Source organism: Oncorhynchus mykiss, chromosome 18 (genome assembly GCF_013265735.2).
Source record: "Oncorhynchus mykiss isolate Arlee chromosome 18, USDA_OmykA_1.1, whole genome shotgun sequence".
In the NCBI taxonomy this organism is placed as follows: Eukaryota; Metazoa; Chordata; class Actinopteri; order Salmoniformes; family Salmonidae; genus Oncorhynchus; species Oncorhynchus mykiss.
In genome coordinates this window covers 7,406,894-7,431,392 of record NC_048582.1, presented here as the reverse complement: position 1 = coordinate 7,431,392, position 24,499 = coordinate 7,406,894, and the positions used below count along the sequence as shown (strand labels likewise).

The 24,499-nt window shown below is 46.7% G+C and overlaps 1 protein-coding gene across 4 annotated transcripts; it reads right to left on the bottom strand.

The window, feature by feature from the left end:
• Positions 1–1,367: 1,367 nt before the first annotated feature.
• On the bottom strand, positions 1,368–24,467 carry LOC110495413 (pirin). 4 transcript variants are annotated; one of them, XM_036951565.1, is made up of 10 exons: positions 24,070–24,467; positions 23,613–23,769; positions 23,387–23,479; positions 19,070–19,150; positions 14,250–14,456; positions 6,535–6,619; positions 5,581–5,625; positions 2,008–2,090; positions 1,858–1,924; positions 1,368–1,754 (listed from the first exon to the last, which is right to left on the bottom strand). In XM_036951565.1, exons 2-10 carry the CDS (start codon positions 23,703–23,705, stop codon positions 1,636–1,638), a joined length of 873 nt encoding a protein of 290 aa, XP_036807460.1. In that variant the 5' UTR covers positions 23,706–23,769; positions 24,070–24,467; the 3' UTR covers positions 1,368–1,635. The 4 variants fall into 4 exon arrangements, with proteins under 4 accessions (XP_036807460.1, XP_036807459.1, XP_036807462.1 ...); XM_036951564.1 differs by lacking the exon at positions 24,070–24,467 and having other exon boundaries at positions 23,613–24,028; XM_036951567.1 differs by lacking the exons at positions 19,070–19,150; positions 24,070–24,467 and having other exon boundaries at positions 23,613–24,034.
• Positions 24,468–24,499: the final 32 nt, after the last annotated feature.

Below are 24,499 nucleotides of genomic sequence, written 5' to 3'. Positions count from 1 at the left end.
GTTAAATCCAAAGCCACTGTATTTCCACAGAGTTCAGCTTATCTGGAGCAGCATGAACATGTGTTTTAAATGTGATCCAGACCTCAGCTACGCAGCATGGATACATGGGCCAGGGAGGGACGCTCCCACCCTCCACCCCACCCCTATCCCATCCCAGCCAAAACTCACTTCCCACTGGGCACAGACCTCATTTCAACGTCTAATTACGAGGAAACATTGATTCAACCAGTGTGTGCCCAGGGGTTTGATTGTCTGCGGAGGGAGGGATGGAGGGAGAGGAGATGTGATAGAGAGGGAGGAATGGAGGGAGAGGAGAAAGAGGAGATGTGATAGAGAAGGAAGGAGGAGGGAGAGGAGAAAGAGATGTGAGAGAGGGAGGGAGGGAGGAGGGAGAAACATGAGATGTGATAGAGAGGGAGGGAGGGAGGAGGAGGGAGAAACAGGAGATGTGAGAGGGAGGGAGGGAGGGAGGAGGAGGGAGAAACAGGAGATGTGATAGAGAGGGAAGGAGGGAGGAGGAGGGAGAAACAGGAGATGTGATAGAGAGGGAAGGAGGAGGGAGAGGAGAAAGAGGAGATGTGATAGAGAGGGAGGAATGGAGGGAGAAACAGGAAGAAACAGGAGATGTGATAGAGAGGGAGGGAGAAACAGGAGATGTGATAGAGGGAGGGAGGAGGAGGGAGAAACAGGAGATGTGATAGAGGGAGGAGGAGGGAGAAACAGGAGATGTGATAGAGAGGGAGGGAGGAGGAAGAAACAGGAGATGTGATAGAGAGGGAGGGAGGAGGAGGGAGAAACAGGAGATGTGATAGAGAGGGAGGGAGGAGGAGGGAGAAACAGGAGATGTGATAGAGAGGGAGGGAGGAGGAGGGAGAAACAGGAGATGTGATAGAGAGGGAGGGAGGAGGAGGGAGAAACAGGAGATGTGATAGAGAGGGAGGAATAGAGGGAGAGGAGAAACAGGAGATGTGATAGAGAGGGAGGGAGAAAGAGGAGATGTGATAGAGAGGGAGGGAGGAGGAGGAAGAAACAGGAGATGTGATAGAGAGGGAGGGAGGAGGAAGAAACAGGAGATGTGATAGAGAGGGAGGGAGGAGGAGGGAGAAACAGGAGATGTGATAGAGGGAGGGAGGAGGAGGGAGAAACAGGAGATGTGATAGAGAGGGAGGAGGAGGGAGAAACAGGAGATGTGATAGAGAGGGAGGGGAGACCCGCTGTTTCGCAGTATGAGACGTCATTCTGCCAGATGCAAATGGCCCTGAAATGTGAGACGTGGTTGGTTTCCCTCCTTCTCGTAACGGATACCTGCATCTCCTCTGAGGTCTGTCCAAGGACATAATGACTGGAACTAATCAGTGGTTCCATTAGATCGCTTCTGGAGACATCACGGCAGGATAGTTTTATTGAGGTTGAATTAAAAGTGCCTTTTTCATCATTTACATTTCAGTTTAATGGTTTGGAGGCACAGTAACAAAACATCTATTTCAGAAAAAGAAAACCAGTATAAAATGACAACTTAATGATTTAAAAAGAGACAAACAACACATCAAGCTGGTTCATGATTAAAATACACTTGGGTCACATGACCATAACAAGACAAGACCTATAACATGATTAGAAGATGTCTGCCGATTCTTAGAAGGAATCCCTGATCTTAGACCTCCAAGCCGTAGCCCTCTCGAACCCATTGGTCCCTGTCCTGTAGTCTCTGACTGCCTGGTTGATCTCCTCTTCCGTGTTCATCACAAACGGACCTGGAGAGAACAAGGAAAGTGTAGTGTGTCACGTGACACATGAACGATCCAATACTGTGGTAACTGACTGGAGTTCAGTGATGTAAAGAAATGAAGGTCTTACCATGTTGGACCACCGGCTCATTGATCGGCTGTCCCGCAATCAAGACAAAATGGCAAACCTCTGATGCCTGGAGAAAGGAGTTTGAGTTGTAGTGAATTTACAATTCCCGAAAACTGTGTTAAGAGTCTGTAAGAAGTTCAGACAGCCTACCTTGTTTTCTACGGCTATGCAGTCTCCATCATCAAACACGATGGTGTGATGTGGCTCCACTTTCTGCTGCTCTGCATCTGGACCTGAAAGAGCAATGGAAAACAGAATAAACTCTACAGACGGCCCGCCTGGGATGAAAACAAGATTATTACCTCAAAAGAAATGGCAAACAATACAACTTTCATTTGAGGAATTTCTGTCGAGATTTTAACCCGAGGGAAACACTGCAATCAAGAACCAAAGAAAATGTGCATTTCCTCTCCATCTGACATGGTGAAGTCTGCTTCCTTCATCTGAATACTAAAGGTCAACAGAAATGCAGAAACGCCAAACGCTTCAAGTTGTGGTGGATGTATTTTTCAGACACAGCTGTGCTTGATTTGCCTTACAGACTACACACTCTGTCGATTCAGTGGCATCTCGGTTCAAACCCACCTTAATCTTAGTTACAGCGAACGGTTCAACTTGATTCTGGTTTCAAAACATCTGTCTACAATTAAAAAAGGAGCTTTCCGTGAGATCCTACGAAGCAACGATTCCATTTAATCAGATCATAATGCAACTTCCTGTAGAAACAAATATCAACTATGAGTGAAATGTAACAAAAGCCCTTTCTAAATGAGTGAAGAGCACGCTAGATCTTCTCACGCTAGCTAACATCTATCATAATGAAAATACAATTCCTCCTACTCACGCTAGCTAACATCTATCATGATGAAAATACAATTCCTCCTTCTCAAATATGTGCTTCCCATTGACAAACAAAAGAAACGTTACATTTTTACACGTGAAAAAGGACAGGCTTAACGTGTCCTGTATAGACAAACACTGTAGGGAACAGTCCAACTCTGTATAGCAGGGTGTCACAGGACTGTAGGGAACAGTCCAACTCTGTATAGCAGGGTGTCACAGGACTGTAGGGAACAGTCCAACTCTGTATAGCAGGGTGTCACAGGACTGTAGGGAACAGTCCAACTCTGTATAGCAGGGTGTCACAGGACTGTAGGGAACAGTCCAACTCTGTATAGCAGGGTGTCACAGGACTGTAGGGAACAGTCCAACTCTGTATAGCAGGGTGTCACAGGACTGTAGGGAACAGTCCAACTCTGTATAGCAGGGTGTCACAGGACTGTAGGGAACAGTTCAACTCTGTATAGCAGGGTGTCACAGGACTGTAGGGAACAGTTCAACTCTGTATAGCAGGGTGTCACAGGACTGTAGGGAACAGTCCAACTCTGTATAGCAGGGTGTCACAGGACTGTAGGGAACAGTTCAACTCTGTATAGCAGGGTGTCACAGGACTGTAGGGAACAGTCCAACTCTGTATAGCAGGGTGTCACAGGACTGTAGGGAACAGTTCAACTCTGTATAGCAGGGTGTCACAGGACTGTAGGGAACAGTCCAACTCTGTATAGCAGGGTGTCACAGGACTGTAGGGAACAGTCCAACTCTGTATAGCAGGGTGTCACAGGACTGTAGGGAACAGTCCAACTCTGTATAGCAGGGTGTCACAGGACTGTAGGGAACAGTCCAACTCTGTATAGCAGGGTGTCACAGGACTGTAGGGAACAGTCCAACTCTGTATAGCAGGGTGTCACAGGACTGTAGGGAATAGTTCAACTCTGTATAGCAGGGTGTCACAGGACTGTAGGGAACAGTCCAACTCTGTATAGCAGGGTGTCACAGGACTGTAGGGAACAGTTCAACTCTGTATAGCAGGGTGTCACAGGACTGTAGGGAACAGTTCAACTCTGTATAGCAGGGTGTCACAGGACTGTAGGGAACAGTTCAACTCTGTATAGCAGGGTGTCACAGGACTGTAGGGAACAGTCCAACTCTGTATAGCAGGGTGTCACAGGACTGTAGGGAACAGTCCAACTCTGTATAGCAGGGTGTCACAGGACTGTAGGGAACAGTCCAACTATGTATAGCAGGGTGTCACAGGACTGTAGGGAACAGTCCAACTCTGTATAGCAGGGTGTCACAGGACTGTAGGTGAAACCATTTGTTACAGGTATAGTACCATAAGACATACATCTATTCCTGCGTCCCATATGGCACCCTATTCCCTACATAGTGCACTACTTTTGGCCAGGCCCCATAGGGCACTATATAGGGAAAGGTTTCCCTGGAACATGAATCACAACATGAAGGGTTCAAGTGGGATTTTGTCCCATTCCTAAACCATTCCTAGAGTTGCTATTGGCTTCAGATCAGAAGGCTACATCCCAACGTTGACATGACATCCCAGAGAGGACGGAGGAGAGGAGGAAGGGAACATCCCAGAGAGGACAGAGGAGAGGAGAAGAGGAAGGGAACATCCCAGAGATGACAGAGGAGAGGAGGAAGGGAACATCCCAGAGAGGACGGAGGAAAGGAGAAGAGGAAAGAAACATCCCAGAGAGGACGGAGGAGAGGAGAAGAGAAAGGGAACATCCCGGAGATGACGGAGGAGAGGAGAAGAGGAAGGGAACATCCCAGAGATGACAGAGGAGAGGAGGAAGGGAACATCCCAGAGATGACGGAGGAGAGGAGAAGAGGAAGGGAACATCCCAGAGAGGACGGAGGAGAGGAGAAGAGGAAGGGAACATCCCAGAGAGGACAGAGGAGAGGAGAAGAGGAAGGGAACATCCCAGAGAGGACAGGAGAAGAGGAAGGGAACATCCCAGAGAGGACGGAGGAGAGGAGAAGAGGAAGGGAACATCCCAGAGAGGACGGAGGAGAGGAGAAGAGAAAGGGAACATCCCAGAGAGGACGGAGGAGAGGAGAAGAGGAAGGGAACATCCCAGAGAGGACAGAGGAGAGGAGAAGAGGAAGGGAACATCCCAGAGAGGACGGAGAGGAGAAGAGGAAGGGAACATCCCAGAGAGGACAGAGGAGAGGAGAAGAGGAAGGGAACATCCCAGAGAGGACAGAGGAGAGGAGAAGAGGAAGGGAACATCCCAGAGGACGGAGGAGAGGAGAAGAGGAAGGGAACATCCCAGAGAGGACGGAGGAGAGGAGAAGAGGAAGGGAACATCCCAGAGAGGACGGAGGAGAGGAGAAGAGGAAGGGAACATCCCAGAGAGGACGGAGGAAAGGAACATCCCAGAGAGGACGGAGGAAAGGAGAAGAGGAAGGGAACATCCCAGAGAGGACGGAGGAGAGGAGAAGAGGAAGGGAACATCCCAGAGAGGACAGAGGAGAGGAAGGGAACATCCCAGAGAGGACGGAGGAGAGGAGAAGAGGAAGGGAACATCCCAGAGAGGACGGAGGAGAAGAGGAAGGGAACATCCCAGAGAGGACGGAGGAGAGGAGAAGAGGAAGGGAACATCCCAGAGAGGACGGAGGAGAGGAGATGAGGAAGGGAACATCCCAGAGAGGACGGAGGAGAAGAGGAAGGGAACATTATTAAATAAATGCACCTGCTCTGTTTGATTGTCTCTCTCTCTGGACGAGGGACAGCAACAAGATGCAGAGTGTTTCCGAACCACCAAACACAACACTGTTCTGGGTGACCATCAACATGAGGCTGCAGGGCAGTTAGGAACTAATGGAAAACTGTTCAACAGAAACTAAATGGAGGAAACTCACCGACACAGACAGATCCTGCCAGTGTGTAGATAAACGAGGTCCATCCTAGCAGAGATGATAGAAAAACTGTTGTTTTGGACTGGCATTGATAATGCATTTTGTTACCTCATTAACAAGTTAACTGTCACAGTATACACAACAATCACGACATTTATAAAGCCTCATATTCTAAATGATGTGACTTGGTGGGCGAGTCTGACCACTTGGTATACCGACGTCTTGCCATGTGAGCTGTGGGCCATAACACTGAGATGGCCTCATTTCTAATCCACCATAGGGCCCTGTAATACGATGACGTGGGAGCCATCCATTCAACGCACCAACACTGACTGTGCGCACACACACACACACACACACACGCACACGCACACGCACACGCACGGACTACTTAACGTCTTACGTATGGTATAATGTGACCATTCAACACAGCACCACTGACTCCATAGCAACCACACAGCACCACCGACTCCATAGCAACCACACAGCACCACTGACTCCATAGCAACCACACAGCACCACTGACTCCATAGCAACCACACAGCACCAGACTCCATAGAGAACAGGCAGGGTGACCATGGAAACCAAGCCAGTTGTATAAACTTTAGAAGACTCCCAACCCTTGGAGGACTTCTGTTTGTCACAGACAGTTGATAGCAACTTTCTCCCACCACAAACCAACGTCAGGTACAGTACCGTTCCCACAATGAGAAAGCGTGTGTCATACACACCACATAGCACTTAGCTAGGGTTTGAGTTGAAAGGTTCTGCTAACTTTACTGAAAAGGTTAACAGATTTAGTGCCAGATTGTGGATGAATGGAGCACACAGAACAATATCGCTACAGTAGACCAAGCTCTGGTCCATGGTGTTACATGCAGCTTGAGCTTTCTTCATGGAGCAGGTAACGCCCTGGACCAGAGCCACAGAAGGCCTATTCAGTAAAGATGGTTTTACCTGAAGGAACTGGTTGTACATGCTTGGCTCCTACATCCAGCTTGAAGTCCAGATAGAGTGTTGGAGTCCTGGTGAAGATTTTTGACTGCACAAAAAAAAAGGACAAGACATTTATAGTATTTCACTGACCCCCAACATTCCAGGCAGCACCCCTTTAAACACCCAGCACCCTGATCTGTTGGTGTTACCTCTCCCACTCCCTCTTTTAACACCAAGCACCCTGATCTGTTGGTGTTACCTCTCCCACTCCCTCTTTTAACACCAAGCACCCTGATCTGTTGGTGTTACCTCTCCCACTCCCTCTTTTAACACCTAGCACCCTGATCTGTTGGTGTTACCTCTCCCACTCCCTCTTTCAACACCTAGTACCCTGATCCGCTGGAGGAGTTGTCTCCCTGTCAGTCAGCGACAGGCCAAACCCAGTCATTACTCTGTCTCCCTGTCAGTCAGCGACAGGCCAAACCCAGTCATTACTCTGTCTCCCTGTCAGTCAGCGACAGGCCAAACCCAGTCGTTACTCTGTCTCCCTGTCAGTCAGCGACAGGCCAAACCCAGTCGTTACTCCGTCTCCCTGTCAGTCAGCGACAGGCCAAACCCAGTCATTACTCTGTCTCCCTGTCAGTCAGCGACAGGCCAAACCCAGTCATTACTCTGTCTCCCTGTCAGTCAGCGACAGGCCAAACCCAGTCATTACTCTGTCTCCCTGTCAGTCAGCGACAGGCCAAACCCAGTCATTACTCCGTCTCCCTGTCAGTCAGCGACAGGCCAAACCCAGTCATTACTCCGTCTCCCTGTCAGTCAGCGACAGGCCAAACCCAGTCGTTACTCTGTCTCCCTGTCAGTCAGCGACAGGCCAAACCCAGTCGTTACTCCGTCTCCCTGTCAGTCAGCGACAGGCCAAACCCAGTCATTACTCCGTCTCCCTGTCAGTCAGCGACAGGCCAAACCCAGTCATTACTCTGTCTCCCTGTCAGTCAGCGACAGGCCAAACACAGTCATTACTCCGTCTCCCTGTCAGTCAGCGACAGGCCAAACCCAGTCGTTACTCCGTCTCCCTGTCAGTCAGCGACAGGCCAAACCCAGTCATTACTCTGTCTCCCTGTCAGTCAGCGACAGGCCAAACCCAGTCATTACTCTGTCTCCCTGTCAGTCAGCGACAGGCCAAACCCAGTCGTTACTCCGTCTCCCTGTCAGTCAGCGACAGGCCAAACCCAGTCATTACTCTGTCTCCCTGTCAGTCAGCGACAGGCCAAACCCAGTCATTACTCCGTCTCCCTGTCAGTCAGCGACAGGCCAAACCCAGTCGTTACTCCGTCTCCCTGTCAGTCAGCGACAGGCCAAACCCAGTCATTACTCTGTCTCCCTGTCAGTCAGCGACAGGCCAAACCCAGTCATTACTCTGTCTCCCTGTCAGTCAGCGACAGGCCAAACCCAGTCATTACTCTGTCTCCCTGTCAGTCAGCGACAGGCCAAACCCAGTCATTACTCTGTCTCCCTGTCAGTCAGCGGCAGGCCAAACCCAGTCATTACTCTGTCTCCCTGTCAGTCAGCGACAGGCCAAACCCAGTCATTACTCCGTCTCCCTGTCAGTCAGCGACAGGCCAAACCCAGTCATTACTCTGTCTCGCTGTCTGTCAGCAACAGGCCAAACCCAGTCATTACTCTGTCTCCCTGTCAGTCAGCGACAGGCCAAACCCAGTCATTACTCCGTCTCCCTGTCAGTCAGCGACAGGCCAAACCCAGTCATTACTCCGTCTCCCTGTCAGTCAGCGGCGTATTCAACCCTGTTGGAAGTCTTTACTCTGTCTCCCTGTCAGTCAGCGACAGGCCAAACCCAGTCATTACTCCGTCTCCCTGTCAGTCAGCGGCGTATTCAACCCTGTTGGAAGTCTTTACTCTGTCTCCCTGTCAGTCAGCGACAGGCCAAACCCAGTCATTACTCTGTCTCGCCGTCTGTATCCTCTCCAGTCCTAGAGTAACTCTACCACACAGTAAATGGTAAGGGTTCATATCCTGGTCTTAGCAGTTTAGGTGTTGATGTAGTGTTACTTAGTGTTACTAAGAACGGACTGAACGCCCAGCTGGTGTTGCGTTTTAAGCGGTTGTTAAAAAATACTGTTGTTCGGTGGTTTAAAATATTCAATTCAAACCAGTTGTGATGGTATTTGAGAAATGTTCAAATGTTCATCATTGACTGTGATGTTATGATTGCTGGTGTCCATGTTGTGACAGAATCAAGCATATTTGGAAGTGTCCTTCCGTTAAAAGACACAGACTAAATTTATTTTAACACGTACAGTAAGCTAATACCATTTTTTTTTACCAGTCTCTCTGTATATCCCCAGTGTTAGCCAGTGTTACCTGGTGTTGATTTTTCAGTGTAACTTTTCTAGTGTTGATTAAGGTGTTAAAGTAGCTCTGTAAGTGTTAAACACTCATTGGTTTAGAAGAAACCCAGTGTTGGTGTTAATACCCAGTGTTGAACTAAAACCACGCCCATCATTATCATATTTCCCAGCATGCTCTACTGCAGTTAGATTTTTTTTTAGAATTGTTTGTTTCAATATCTATGTTTTTGAATGTACATCGATTAATTAATGAAATATAAATAACATACATTTTTCTAAGCTAATCCAATCTGTTATATGGATTCATTGCACCCATTACTGAAATGGTTGATCCAGTTTAGATGCTTAAGGTATTCTTCCGATCCCAGCAGTCATTCTGAATCAGGTTGCAGGTGAATAAAAATTAGAAAATGTTGGATATCCCCACTCTGGCTGGATTCCAATAGGAATTACACATCACTTTGCAAGACAGCATAATGTGATTTGCAGGCCTAAAATTTTCCCGTAAACCATGAGTTTCAGGCCACTTTATTAGGGTAAAACCAAGCCCTCAAAAATAAGGCCTTGTGAATTATGTGTTGTTTTGTGTTAAATAATACAATTATAATGATAACATAATCGCTTAGGATCTCACTTGGTGAAGGCCACAGGACGGAAAATGGATGAACGCATCAACCATAGCTGTGTTTGAATACCCATACTAACATACCGTAAACTACATACTTAACGAGTATATATACTACATCATATAAGTTTATTTTAGTATACTGTAAACAAACGGTATCCTTTCAGTTGAGTGTAGTAGCGCTTCGCCTGTCTACCGGAAGTTGATGCTGTTGCTATGTAACTTCTTGCTAGTTTGTTAGCATAGACATCTTACGACTTCAGAACGCACCAAGAATATACCACTTAGCTAAGCTAAGAATGACGTGAATAATCAAGTTAATAAATGTTGTGTAGGTAGTTAGATAGCATATAGTTAATGTACTGGAAAGTTCAATGTATTAGTAGCCAACTAACATTACGTAGCTAGCTAACATACCAGTACATACAAGCAATTGTTGTAATGATATGCGGTTCGTAAGGCTAACGTAGCTAACAATTTGTAAGCCAGCATAACGTGTAACGTAACTTATTTGAAAAGTCATTACTTTATTACATTGCTCAACATTTCTTTAACATTTGTCATAATTAGTTTAAAGCAATGAATTTGTATCCGCTCTCATCAGACTTCGGCTGCTCGTGTCTCTGTCACTAACAGATACAGGCATGGGTCGTAACTCAACAAGTCACTCGAAAGGCAAGGCACTCTGGAAAATAAGGCTTTACACTAAGCAGTGTGCTCATTTAACACTGAAAGTGTGGACCAGTATAGACACTGGACCAGTGTTAAATGTAACACTCTCAGTGTTTATTCAGTGAACACCATAACAGTGTAACTTTAACACTGAGTTAGTGTAACATTTTAATGCCACTGGTGTTGGAAAGTACCAGTGTTAAAAGGGCAACACTTTGAAAAGTGTAAATTCAACACTTTCTGGTGGTTCTCATATAAACACTTAAAAAGTGTGAAATTGAACAATCACAGTGTGTTTTACCAATCAAATGTTGCTGTGCAGCTCAGTCCCACCCAGCCCCACCCAGTCCCACCCCCAGTCCCACCCCCAGTCCCACCCCCAGTCTCACCCCCAGTCCCACCCAGTCCCACCCAGCCCCACCCAGTCCCACCCAGCCCCACCCCCAGTCCCACCCAGCCCCAGTCCCACCCCCAGCCCAGTCCCAGCCAAGTCCCACCCAGTCCCACCCCCAGCCCAGTCCCAGCCAAGTCCCACCCAGTCCCACCCCCAGTCCAGTCCCACCCCCAGCCCAGTCCCACCCCCAGCCCAGTCCCACCCCCGTCCCAGTCCCACCCCCAGCCCAGTCCCACCCCCAGCCAAGTCCCAATACATTTACATACAGATAACTGCCAAAATGAAGGAAACACAAATGAGGAATAGAAAATATATTGAAAGCAGGTGCTTCCACACAGGTGTGGTTCCTGAGTTAATTAAGGAATTAACATCCCATCATGCTTAGGGTTCTGTATAATGTGTGTTGTGTCTCAGTCACCAGATCTCAATCCAATTGAACACTTACTGGAGATTCTGGACCAACGCCGGAGACAGCGTTTTCCACCACCATCAACAAAACACAAAATGATGGACTTTCTAGTGGAAAAATGGTGTCGCATCCCTCAGCTTGTAGAATCTACGTTGAAGCTGTATAATCTACATCTACATTGTAGATTCTATCTACATTGTAGAATCTACATCTACATTGAAGCTGTTCTGGCAGCTCGTGGAGCCCAATGACATGTTAAAACACTTTATTTTGGTGTTTCCTTTATTTTGGTGTTTCCTTTATTTTGACAGTTACCTGTCTATTACCCTGTTGGACATCGTTAGCCTCTCTGCCTGTCTGTAGTGTCTCCCCCTGCCCTGTAGTAACCAGAGGCAACCCGTGTCCCAGCTTCAACCCATTTTCATGTGTAAAATGACAAACCTTATGGACGTCATTAGAAACTCTGTCTCCACTCCTGCCCTAGAGTAACCCCGCCAGGCAATACGGTCCCAGCGATGCCCCGCCCCTTTCCCAGCTTCAACACATTTACATCTGAAATATGACAAACCTTATAGACGTCATTAGAAACTCTGTCTGTCTCCACTCCTGCCCTAGAGTAACCCCAAACCCAACCGGCCCTGGTCAAATTTACATCTGAAATATGACAAACCATATAGACGTCATTAGAAACTCTGTCTGTCTCCACTCCTGCCCTAGAGTAACCCCAAACCCAACCGGCCCTGGTCAAATTTACATCTGAAATATGACAAACCTTATAGACGTCATTAGAAACTCTGTCTGTCTCCACTCCTGCCCTAGAGTAACCCCAAACCAAACCGGCCCTGGTCAAATTTACATCTGAAATATGACAAACCTTATAGACGTCATTAGAAACTCTGTCTGTCTCCTCTCCTGCCCTAGAGTAACCTCAAACCCAACCGGCCCTGGTCAAATTTACATCTGAAATATGACAAACCTTATAGACGTCATTAGAAACTCTGTCTGTCTCCTCTCCTGCCCTAGAGTAACCTCAAACCCAACCGGCCCTGGTCAAATTTACATCTGAAATATGACAAACCTTATAGACGTCATTAGAAACTCTGTCTGTCTCCACTCCTGCCCTAGAGTAACCCCAAACCAAACCGGCCCTGGTCAAATTTACATCTGAAATATGACAAACCTTATAGACGTCATTAGAAACTCTGTCTGTCTCCTCTCCTGCCCTAGAGTAACCCCAAACCCAACCGGCCCTGGTCAAATTTACATCTGAAACATGACAAACCCACTTCCCCAGAAACCTGCAACTAATTTCCTGTCTCGTCTAACTCAGCAGACAGACGCAGAGAACATAAGGAGGAGAAGGAGAGGGGGGGGGAGAAAGAGGATGGATACTCGTGAAGACGTAATTGCCTGCAAATGTCACATGATGAAGCTGAATGTCTTGTGGTTGGTTGGGATTTCTGGCGAGTCATATCTAGGCCTGAGGCTTTCAACATCTCAGTCATTGTATTGTATAAAGTTTTCTGGCTTTGATATGGGCAAGACCCCAGCACATCATATCAACAGCCGACACTAAGTATTCATTCTGTATAATACAGTGACAAAGGAACAATGATGATGACAATGATGGAGATGATAAACTCCCCCCCCCCTTTTCATCCACTGTGGTTTTGGACCTGTGATTACAAATGCGTTACATTGTAGGGTGAGAAATATATAAATCTATACATGTTCTTATGGCTGTTTGTTATGACTTCCACATGACATCAACCAGTGTTTCTCCTAAATGCGTTTAGTAGCGGCGTACTGCCATTGCTAATTCGTGGACGCCACCGAAAAACTTATATAAAAATAAGAAATGATTTTACCATCCCGTGGTGCACCGCTGCTAAGCGCATATAGGGGAAACACTGGTTGATGCCATGTGGAAGTCAGAACAAACATCCATAAGAACTTGTATAAACTTAAATAACTAAAACCCAGATAAAATATGTAGAAAATATAATAGAGCAATATATATATATATTTTAATGATTACCTTTGAGAACTAACAATCCCCCCAAATAAAAAATAAACAGTCGGGGAGAATCCAAAATGTAAGAAATATCATGTCATGGGGCCCCCATTGATTTTGTTATACTGTTTGAGTCATTCAGATAGCATAAGAACAAGGCATAAGCCATGATAAAATGTGTAGAATTGAAGGAATTTAGCTTTAAAATCTTCTCTCAGCCCTATGGCACATTTTTTTTGAATGGCATGAAATTAGCTTTAAAAAAAATAGCACAATGTTCTCTCTGCCCCGCGGCAAAATGTATAGAATTGCAGGAAATTTGCTTTAAAACAGCATCAGTTTGTCTCTGCGGCCAAGAAGAGGGTCTCTAAAACCGCACAACTGGCCACACCCACTACCACCACCCGGGTTATGGTTAGTATGGTGCTCCTCACCTGTACACCCAGGGTTATGGTTAGTATGGTGCTCCTCACCTGTACACCCAGGGTTATGGTTAGTATGGTGCTCCTCACCTGTACACCCAGGGTTATGGTTAGTATGGTGCTCCTCACCTGTACACCCAGGGTTATGGTTAGTATGGTGCTCCTCACCTGTACCCCCAGGGTTATGGTTAGTATGGTGCTCCTCACCTGTGCACCCAGGGTTATGGTTAGTATGGTGCTCCTGACCTGTACACCCAGGGTTATGGTTAGTATGGTGCTCCTGACCTGTACACCCAGGGTTATGGTTAGTATGGTGCTCCTGACCTGTACACCCAGGGTTATGGTTAGTATGGTGCTCCTTACCTGTACACCCAGGGTTATGGTTAGTATGGTGCTCCTCACCTGTACACCCAGGGTTATGGTTAGTATGGTGCTCCTCACCTGTACAACTAGGGTTATGGTTAGTATGGTGCTCCTGGCCTGTACACCCAGGGTTATGGTTAGTATGGTGCTCCTCACCTGTACACCCAGGGTTATGGTTAGTATGGTGCTCCTGACCTGTACCCCCAGGGTTATGGTTAGTATGGTGCTCCTCACCTGTACACCCAGGGTTATGGTTAGTATGGTGCTCCTCACCTGTACACCCAGGGTTATGGTTAGTATGGTGCTCCTCACCTGTACACCCATGGTTATGGTTAGTATGGTGCTCCTCACCTGTACACCCAGGGTCATGGTTAGTATGGTGCTCCTCACCTGTACACCCAGGGTCATGGTTAGTATGGTGCTCCTCACCTGTACAACTAGGGTTATGGTTAGTATGGTGCTCCTCACCTGTACCCCCAGGGCCTGTCCAGAGATGACGGCCACAGTGACCCCCTCCCTGCTGGGCTTGGGGACCTGGCTGTCCTTCAGCTCCTGGTACTGGGGCTCCACCATCTTGTCCTCCCTCCTCAGGTTGACCCACAGCTGCAGGCCCTGGACGGGCTCCTCAGACACGGGCATCTCTGCATGGACCACCCCTCGACCTGCCGTCATCCACTTATGAAGAGACAAGGACACACAGAGACAGACACAGAAACACACACACACAGATACAGAGAGGCATAGACACACAGAGACGGACACAGAAACACACACACACAGATACAGAGAGGGACAGACACACAGAGACGGACACAGAAACACACACACACAGATACAGAGAGGCATAGACACACAGAGACGGACACAGAAACACACATACACAGATACAGAGAGACATTGACACACAGAGAAGGACACAGAAACACACACACACAGATACAGTGAGGGACAGACACACAGAGACGGACACAGAAACACACACACACAGATACAGAGAGGCATAGACACACAGAGCCGGACACAGAAACACACATACACAGATACAGAGAGGGACAGACACACACACACACACACACAAAACACAATTACTAACCACATAAAGGAGAATTGTACAGTATAATATACATGAAATCAGTGTTGTCTCATATGATTTCCATAATAAATCACCCATGTGGACTTAATACTGGAACTAACTGGTTTCCAGGAGGATATTAACTTCACATTTACACCTTTCCTTCCCCAGTGCTGTGATATGTACCTAGTGGATGTCTATCTTCCCCAGTGCTGTGATATGTACCTAGTGGATGTCTATCTTCCCCAGTGTACCTAGTGGATGTCTATCTTCCCCAGTGCTGTGATATGTACCTAGTGGATGTCTATCTTCCCCAGTGCTGTGATATGTACCTAGTGGATGTCTATCTTCCCCAGTGCTGTGATATGTACCTAGTGGATGTCTATCTTCCCCAGTGCTGTGATATGTAGCTAGTGGATGTCTATCTTCCCCAGTGTACCTAGTGGATGTCTATCTTCCCCAGTGCTGTGATATGTACCTAGTGGATGTCTATCTTCCCCAGTGTACCTAGTGGATGTCTATCTTCCCCAGTGCTGTGATATGTACCTAGTGGATGTCTATCTTCCCCAGTGCTGTGATATGTACCTAGTGGATGTCTATCTTCCCCAGTGCTGTGATATGTACCTAGTGGATGTCTATCTTCCCCAGTGTACCTAGTAGATGTCTATCTTCCCCAGTGCTGTGATATGTACCTAGTGGATGTCTATCTTCCCCAGTGTACCTAGTGGATGTCTATCTTCCCCAGTGCTGTGATATGTACCTAGTGGATGTCTATCTTCCCCAGTGCTGTGATATGTACCTAGTGGATGTCTATCTTCCCCAGTGCTGTGATATGTAGCTAGTGGATGTCTATCTTCCCCAGTGCTGTGATATGTACCTAGTGGATGTCTATCTTCCCCAGTGCTGTGATATGTACCTAGTGGATGTCTATCTTCCCCAGTGCTGTGATATGTAGCTAGTGGATGTCTATCTTCCCCAGTGCTGTGATATGTACCTAGTGGATGTCTATCTTCCCCAGTGCTGTGATATGTACCTAGTGGATGTCTATCTTCCCCAGTGCTGTGATATGTACCTAGTGGATGTCTATCTTCCCCAGTGCTGTGATATGTACCTAGTGGATGTCTATCTTCCCCAGTGCTGTGATATGTACCTAGTGGATGTCTATCTTCCCCAGTGCTGTGATATGTAGCTAGTGGATGTCTATCTTCCCCAGTGCTGTGATATGTACCTAGTGGATGTCTATCTTCCCCAGTGCTGTGATATGTAGCTAGTGGATGTCTATCTTCCCCAGTGCTGTGATATGTACCTAGTGGATGTCTATCTTCCCCAGTGCTGTGATATGTACCTAGTGGATGTCTATCTTCCCCAGTGTACCTAGTGGATGTCTATCTTCCCCAGTGTACCTAGTGGATGTCTATCTTCCCCAGTGCTGTGATATGTACCTAGTGGATGTCTATCTTCCCCAGTGCTGTGATATGTACCTAGTGGATGTCTATCTTCCCCAGTGCTGTGATATGTAGCTAGTGGATGTCTATCTTCCCCAGTGCTGTGATATGTAGCTAGTGGATGTCTATCTTCCCCAGTGCTGTGATATGTACCTAGTGGATGTCTATCTTCCCCAGTGCTGTGATATGTACCTAGTGGATGTCTATCTTCCCCAGTGCTGTGATATGTACCTAGTGGATGTCTATCTTCCCCAGTGCTGTGATATGTACCTAGTGGATGTCTATCTTCCCCAGTGCTGTGATATGTAGCTAGTGGATGTCTATCTTCCCCAGTGCTGTGATATGTACCTAGTGGATGTCTATCTTCCCCAGTGCTGTGATATGTAGCTAGTGGATGTCTATCTTCCCCAGTGCTGTGATATGTAGCTAGTGGATGTCTATCTTCCCCAGTGCTGTGATATGTACCTAGTGGGTGTCTATCTTCCCCAGTGCTGTGATATGTACCTAGTGGATGTCTATCTTCCCCAGTGCTGTGATATGTAGCTAGTGGATGTCTATCTTCCCCAGTGCTGTGATATGTAGCTAGTGGATGTCTATCTTCCCCAGTGCTGTGATATGTACCTAGTGGATGTCTATCTTCCCCAGTGCTGTGATATGTAGCTAGTGGATGTCTATCTTCCCCAGTGCTGTGATATGTAGCTAGTGGATGTCTATCTTCCCCAGTGCTGTGATATGTACCTAGTGGATGTCTTATCTTCCCCAGTGCTGTGATATGTAGCTAGTGGATGTTCATTGTTCTTCTCAAAGCTCCGCTAACATTAAAAGAACACACTGGAAGGTTGTGTTCAAAATGGCCGCTACTACTTTTGGTCCAGGGGCTAAGCTGTGCACTAAATAGGGTCTAGAGCCCTCAAAACTCAACGTTGGACCTCGAAGCCAGTTCCACTGCGTGTTCTCTACGTCCCCTCTAATCAGGGACTGATTTAGTCCTGGGAAACCAGCTGTGTGCAATTCATCATCAGGTAAAACAGAAAACCAGCAGGCTCCAGACCTCGTAGGGTAAGAGTTGAGTACCCCTGGTCTAGAGAATAAGGGCTCAGGGAATAGGGGTTTTAGCCAAAAGTAGTGCACTATATAGGGAATAGGGCTCTGATCTAAAGTAGTGCACTATATAGGGAATAGGGCTCTGATCTAAAGTAGTGCACTATATAGGGAATAGGGCTCTGATCTAAAGTAGTGCACTATATAGGGAATAGGGCTCTGATCTAAAGTAGTGCACTATATAGGGAATAGGGCTCTGATCTAAAGTAGTGCACTATATAGGGAATAGGGCTCTGATCTAAAGTAGTGCACTATATAGGGAATAGGGCTCTGATCTAAAGTAGTGCACTATATAGGGAATAGGGCTCTGATCTAAAGTAGTGCACTATATAGGGAATAGGGCTCTGATCTAAAGTAGTGCACTATATAGGGAATAGGGCTCTGATCTAAAGTAGTGCACTATATAGGGAATAGGGCTCTGATCTAAAGTAGTGCACTATATAGGGAATAGGGCTCTGATCTAAAGTAGTGCACTATATAGGGAAAAGGGAGTCATTTCTGATGCAACTTTTCAGTGCCCTGAGGGTGATGCAGCGTTGCTGTGGGAAGCTAATTGAGCAATAACACTTAAAACTTTCGTCAGCAGCTTTCCCCTCCTGTTCCACTGTGAGGAAACCCGTCTGCCCTGGGTTAGTAGCTCCAGCCCCCCTCCCCCCCAATGGTGTTTGTCTATACCGCTCTCTCTCTCGCTGTTGCACGCACACACACACACCAAGTCTCTTGTAGTAGTATCTTGGTATTTTATCAGGATCACTGTTAGCTGTTGCACACACACACACACACACACACACACACACACACACACACACACACACACCAAGTCTCTTGTAGTAGTATCTTGGTATTTTATTAGGATCCCTGTTAGCTGTTGAGAAAGAAGCAGCTCCTCTTACTGGGTCCACACAAAACATGACATAATTTAGTGTCCTCGACTTGTTCAACAGCCACACCGTTCATGACCAAATTCAGCTGAGGTCTAGAACTTAGGGAATGATTTGTACCAAATTACAATGCTTTTAGTTTTAGAGATGTTCAGGACCAGTTTATTACTGGCCACCCATTCCAAAACAGACTGCAACTCTTTAAGGGTTTCAGTGACTTCACTAGCTGTGGTTTCTGATGTGTACATGGTTGAATCATCAGCATACATGGACACACATGCTTTGTTTAATGCCAGTGGCATTAGTGTCTATTTAGTGCCTATTAAACCACTTCCTGGTTGATGCTGACTGACTGACCAGGGACAACAGCTTTACGACTGCTGCATGGGAAAAACACAGGAAATGCTCCTGAAGGCACGATGCTTCATTGGTTCTGGTGGGAGTCTGGTGAAGAGTAGGAACCTACATACCGTACTGTGAGTGCCCACTAGGTGTTTCTCTACCTGTAAATCCCCTGGTTTCAGTAGTCCAGAGTGGCCACAGAAATCCTCATGGCATTATGATGCTTCATTGGTTCTGGTGGGAGTCTGGTGAAGAGTAGGAACCTACATACCGTACTGTGAGTGCCCACTAGGTGTTTCTCTACCTGTAAATCCCCTGGTTTCAGTAGTCCAGAGTGGCCACAGAAATCCTCATGGCATTATGATGCTTCATTGGTTCTGGTGGGAGTATGGTGAAGAGTAGGAACCTACATACCGTACTGTGAGTGCCCACTAGGTGTTTCTCTACCTGTAAATCCCCTGGTTTCAGTAGTCCAGAGTGGCCACAGAAATCCTCATGGGCTGAAACGCCTTTCAGAACGTAGGTCACCTAAACAAAGACGAAACAGATCCAAATATATTCACAAACCCACCGATGAGCCACTGCTGATTTTATATAACAGCTTGAGAGGCAAAACAAAACATGAACTGTGCTCTGCAGTTACCCCTCCCCCGAAATACCAACCGTGTCTAGAGAAGTGGAAAACAACTTTCTCTAAGTCTTTGCATATTGAGGTTGAGATGAGGAAAGAGATGAATGAATCTCGGTTGTAAACATGAATGGGTTTGGGAAGGAAATCTCATCATAAAGGTTGTAAGACTGGAAAGCATAGTATGGTAAATCATTGATTTCATATTTTCCTCGTGCAAGTCTAACAGATTAAATATGTACAGTGTGTGTGTGTGTGTGTGTGTGTGTGTAATGCAGTGTCCGTTGAGCAGGACAGACAAGAGCACGTGTTCACTCCCCGTGTCCATTCCACTGCCACATGGACTGAGGTCAAAACGGACAGGAAGTAGAAAGCTATAGAGGTTAGAGGTAAACATCTGTCTCTCAGAGAGGCTTCTAAACCTCCAGCCAGGGGGGCGAGAGCCTCTCTCTGATCTGGCAGCGCACGCGGATTTGAGCTCTGAGATCTAACAGTGAGCCAACACACCTGCTGCATGGAATGCTGGGCCGTGGGCGCTTCAGCCCTGCCCCCGTCAGGTCTGGTCCAGTCCGCGGCCAGATGGACACTAAGCTACACATATACAGTATCAGCTGGGCCTATGGCCTCATCTGGTCTGGGCCATGGTAGACGCTATGTTAGGTTACACATGTATCTACAGTATCGGCTGGGCCTATGGCCTCATCTGGTCTGGGCCATGGTAGACGCTATGTTAGGTTACACATGTATCTACAGTATCGGCTGGGCCTATGGCCTCATCTGGTCTGGGCCATGGTATGTTTAGTTACACATGTATCTACAGTATCAAAAACAGGCCGAGACTTTTCTATTAAAAACACTTGTTTTGACTCTATAAATTCCCACTGTGGACCATCGCCTTTATGGTTGAGGAAACCGTGATTCACCAACACCACTTCCAAAGCAGAAGTTTAATTTCCCTCCTCCCCTCTGTCTAAATATGTGATATTGGTGGGTTTTCATTCAAACCCCAGTATACAAAAGCAAGCTAATGCTATGTATAACAAACCTATTGAGAAGCTTTCTCTGGACGAGGCTTACACTACAGTAGGCCTGTTAGTGCCATCTGCTGGTCGTTAGCAGGAAGTGCATCAATGGTGTATGTGCCTCACCCTCCCGCATCACTAAGGGTGTATGAGCCTCACCCTCCCTCATCATTAATGGTGTATGTGTGCCACACCCTCCCTCATCAATAATGGTGTATGTGCCACACCCTTCCATATCATTAATGGTGTATGTGCCACACCCTCCTTCATCATTAATGGTGTATGTGCCACACCCTACCTCATCATTAATGGTGTATGTGCCTCACCCTCCCTCGTCATTAATGGTGTATGTGCCACACCCTCCTTCATAATTAATGGTGTATGTGCCACACCCTACCTCATCATTAATGGTGTATGTGCCTCACCCTCCCTCATCATTAACGGCGTATGTGCCTCATCCTCCCTCGTCATTAATGGTGTATGTGCATCACCCTCCCTCATCATTAATGGTATATGGCGAGCAGGCCTTTCTAATCGACCTGGCCCGGGTATCCTGGAAGGATATTGACCTCATCCCGTCAGTTGAGGATGCCTGGTCATTCTTTAAAAGTAACTTCCTCACCATCTTACATAAGCATGCTCCGTTCAAAAAATGCAGAACTAAGAACAGATATAGCCCTTGGTTCACTCCAGACCTGACTGCCCTCGACCAGCACAAAAACATCCTGTGGCGGACTGCAATAGCATTGAATAGTCCCTGCGATATGCAACTGTTCAGGGAAGTCAGGAACCAATACACGCAGTCTGTCAGGAAAGCAAAGGCCAGCTTTTTCAAGCAGAAATTTGCATCTTGTAGCTCCAACTCCAAAAAGTTCTGGGACACTGTAAAGTCCATGGAGAACAAGAGCACCTCCTCCCAGCTGCCCACTGCACTGAGGCTAGGTAACACGGTCACCACTGATAAATCCATGACAATCGAAAACTTCAACAAGCATTTCTCAACGGCTGGCCATGCCTTCTGCCTGGCTACTCCAACCTCAGCCAACCGCTCCGCCCCCCCGCAGCTACTCGCCCAAGCCTCTCCAGGTTCTCCTTTACCCAAATCCAGATAGCAGATGTTCTGAAAGAGCTGCAAAAGCTGGACCCGTACAAATCAGCTGGGCTTGACAATCTGGACCCTCTATTTTCTGAAACTATCCGCCGCCATTGTCGCAACCCCTATTACCAGCCTGTTCAACCTCTCTTTCATATCGTCTGAGATCCCCAAGGATTGGAAAGCTGCCGCAGTCATCCCCCTCTTCAAAGGGGGCGACACCCTGGACCCAAACTGTTACAGACCTATATCCATCCTGCCCTGCCTATCTAAGGTCTTCGAAAGCCTAGTCAACAAACAGATCACTGACCATCTCGAATCCCACCGTACCTTCTCCGCTATGCAATCTGGTTTCAGAGCTGGTCATGGGGGCACCTCAGCCACGTTCAAGGTACTAAACGATATCATAACCGCCATCGATAAGAGACATTACTGTGCAGCCGTCTTCATCGACCTGGCCAAGGCTTTCGACTCTGTCAATCACCATATTCTTATCGGCAGACTCAGTAGCCTCGGTTTTTCTAATGACTGCCTTGCAAAATAGCTTCCAATACTCTACTCAGCAAACTGGATGCAGTTTATCACAGTGCCATCCGTTTTGTTACTAAAGCACCTTATACCACCCACCACTGCGACCTGTATGCTCTAGTCGGCTGGTCCTCGCTACATATTCGTCGCCAGACCCACTGGCTCCAGGTCCTCTACAAGTCCATGCTAGGTAATGCACTGGTTACGATGGCAACACCCACCCGTAGCACGCGCTCCAGCAGGTGTATCTCACTGATCATCCCTAAAGCCAACACCTCATTTGACCGCCTTTCCTTCCAGTTCTCTGCTGCCTGCGACTGGAACAAATTGCAAAAATCGCTGAAGTTGGAGACTTTTATCTCCCTCACCAACTTTAAACATCTGCTATCTGAGCAGCTAACCGATCGCTGCAGCTGTACATAGTCCATCGGTAAATAGCCCACCCAATTTACCTACCTCATCCCCATACTGTTTTTATTTATTTACTTTTCTGCTCTTTTGCACACCAGTATCTCTACCTGCACATGACCATCTGATCATTTATCACTCCAGTGTTAATCTGCTAAATTGTAATTATTTGCCCAACTCCTCATGCCTTTTGCACACAATGTATATAGACTTTTTTTTCTACTGTGTTATTGACTTGTTTATTGTTTACTCCATCTGTAACTCTGTGTTGTTGTCTGTTCACACTGCTATGCTTTATCTTGGCCAGGTCGCAGTTGTAAATGAGAACTTGTTCTCAACTAGCCGCCCTGGTTAAATAAAGGTGAAATAAAAAAAAAAAAAAAAAATAAAAAAAATCCTCCCTCATCATTAATGGTGTGTGCCTCATCCTCCCTCATCATTAATGGTGTACGTGCCTCACCCTCCATCATTAATGGTGTACGTGCCTCACCCTCCCTCATCAGTAATGGTGTACGTGCCTCACCCTCCCTCATCATTAATGGTGTACGTGCCTCACCCTCCCTCATCATTAATGGTGTACGTGCCTCACCCTCCCTCATCATTAATGGTGTACGTGCCTCACCCTCCCTCACCATTAATGGTGTACGTGCCTCACCCTCCCTCACCATTAATGGTGTATGTGCCTCATCCTCCCTCATCATTAATGGTATGTGCCTCATCCTCCCTCATCATTAATGGTGTACGTGCCTCACCCTCCCTCATCATTAATGGTGTATGTGCCTCATCCTCCCTCATCATTAAATGGTGTACGTGCCTCATCCTCCCTCATCATTAATGGTATGTGCCTCATCCTCCCTCATCATTAATGGTACGTGCCTCACCTTCCCTCAACGGCCTCATATGAACCTGTTATTCCACATGACGGTCCGATCTGCCAGGGCTTCAGTCAGAACACAACATTGTATCACTCCAGATAGAGAGAGACAGTGTAGATGCTGCATCGCGCTAGCTAGACAGGCAGAGAGAGACAGAGAGAGAGAGAGAGAGAGAGAGAGAGAGAGAGAGAGAATAGATAGCCTACTCACGGTCTCAAATCCTCTGTGGGGGTGATCGGGGAAGCCAGATGGCTTTTTGACTTTGAACTCATCCAACATCAAGAAAGGATCCAGGTTAATCAGCTGAAATACATGGATGGACAAGATATCAGCCTACCATGTCATAATATGTGGTTTAGTTTGGTATTTTAAAAAGGATATTATTAAACATGATAAACTAGGCAGATGTAAGACAGACAGTATGACAGTAACTCACCTCCTTTCTTCCTATGCTTCTGCGGACATGGGCTCCCACACCTTCTACCTGCTCCACACTCAACACCGTCTTCACAACTCTTCTTATCCTCATTGTAGAGGATAGGGTTATTTACTTGTAGTACCTTATTTATTATGGTACACCTTGAACAAAAATACTGAAGAGAAAAGGAAAAATAACTGCATTGAATATATAGCCTAAGCCTTCAAATACCCACCGTTATTGTTCAACGTCAATACAAAACATCACGTTAATACCAAACACTATAACGAGTGTTTTGTTATTAGATGTTACAATATTTCTTATTTGGCTAAGACTTTTATTGGGATAATATGGAGTAAAAATACAACATGACAGAGCAATAACAGCATCGGTCTCTAGCTAGGATAAATTAAGTTAAGCGGACTTCCCCGTGGAGTAGAGTTTACTTTGATACACGAAACTCAATGTCACTAACCTTGCAGAAATTGGATGTGGACTCAACAATACTAATTTACTCCGAATATCAACTAGAATCAGACAAGCACGTATTGTAGGCTGTCAAATCCTCCCAGTGTGTAGCAACAACAGAATTATAAACCTATCATCTTCCAAGCGCAGTCATGTTGTTGTCGCGGTTGCCAACACTGCATCTGTTGCGCATGTACGGACATGAAGGGCGTGATTGACCGTACGGGATTAGTTTGAATAAAAAAAGAGGGAGGGTTATTTTTCATTCTCAGATAAAAAGGGGTGAGGTGCAGTTTATTAGGAAGGGGGGAGTTTATTCTGAGCTAGGAAGGGGTGAGGTGTAGGTTATTCTCAGATAAGAAGGGGTGAGGTGCAGTTTATTAGGAGGGGGGGGGGGGGGGAGTTTATTCTGAGCTAGGAAGGGGTGAGGTGTAGTT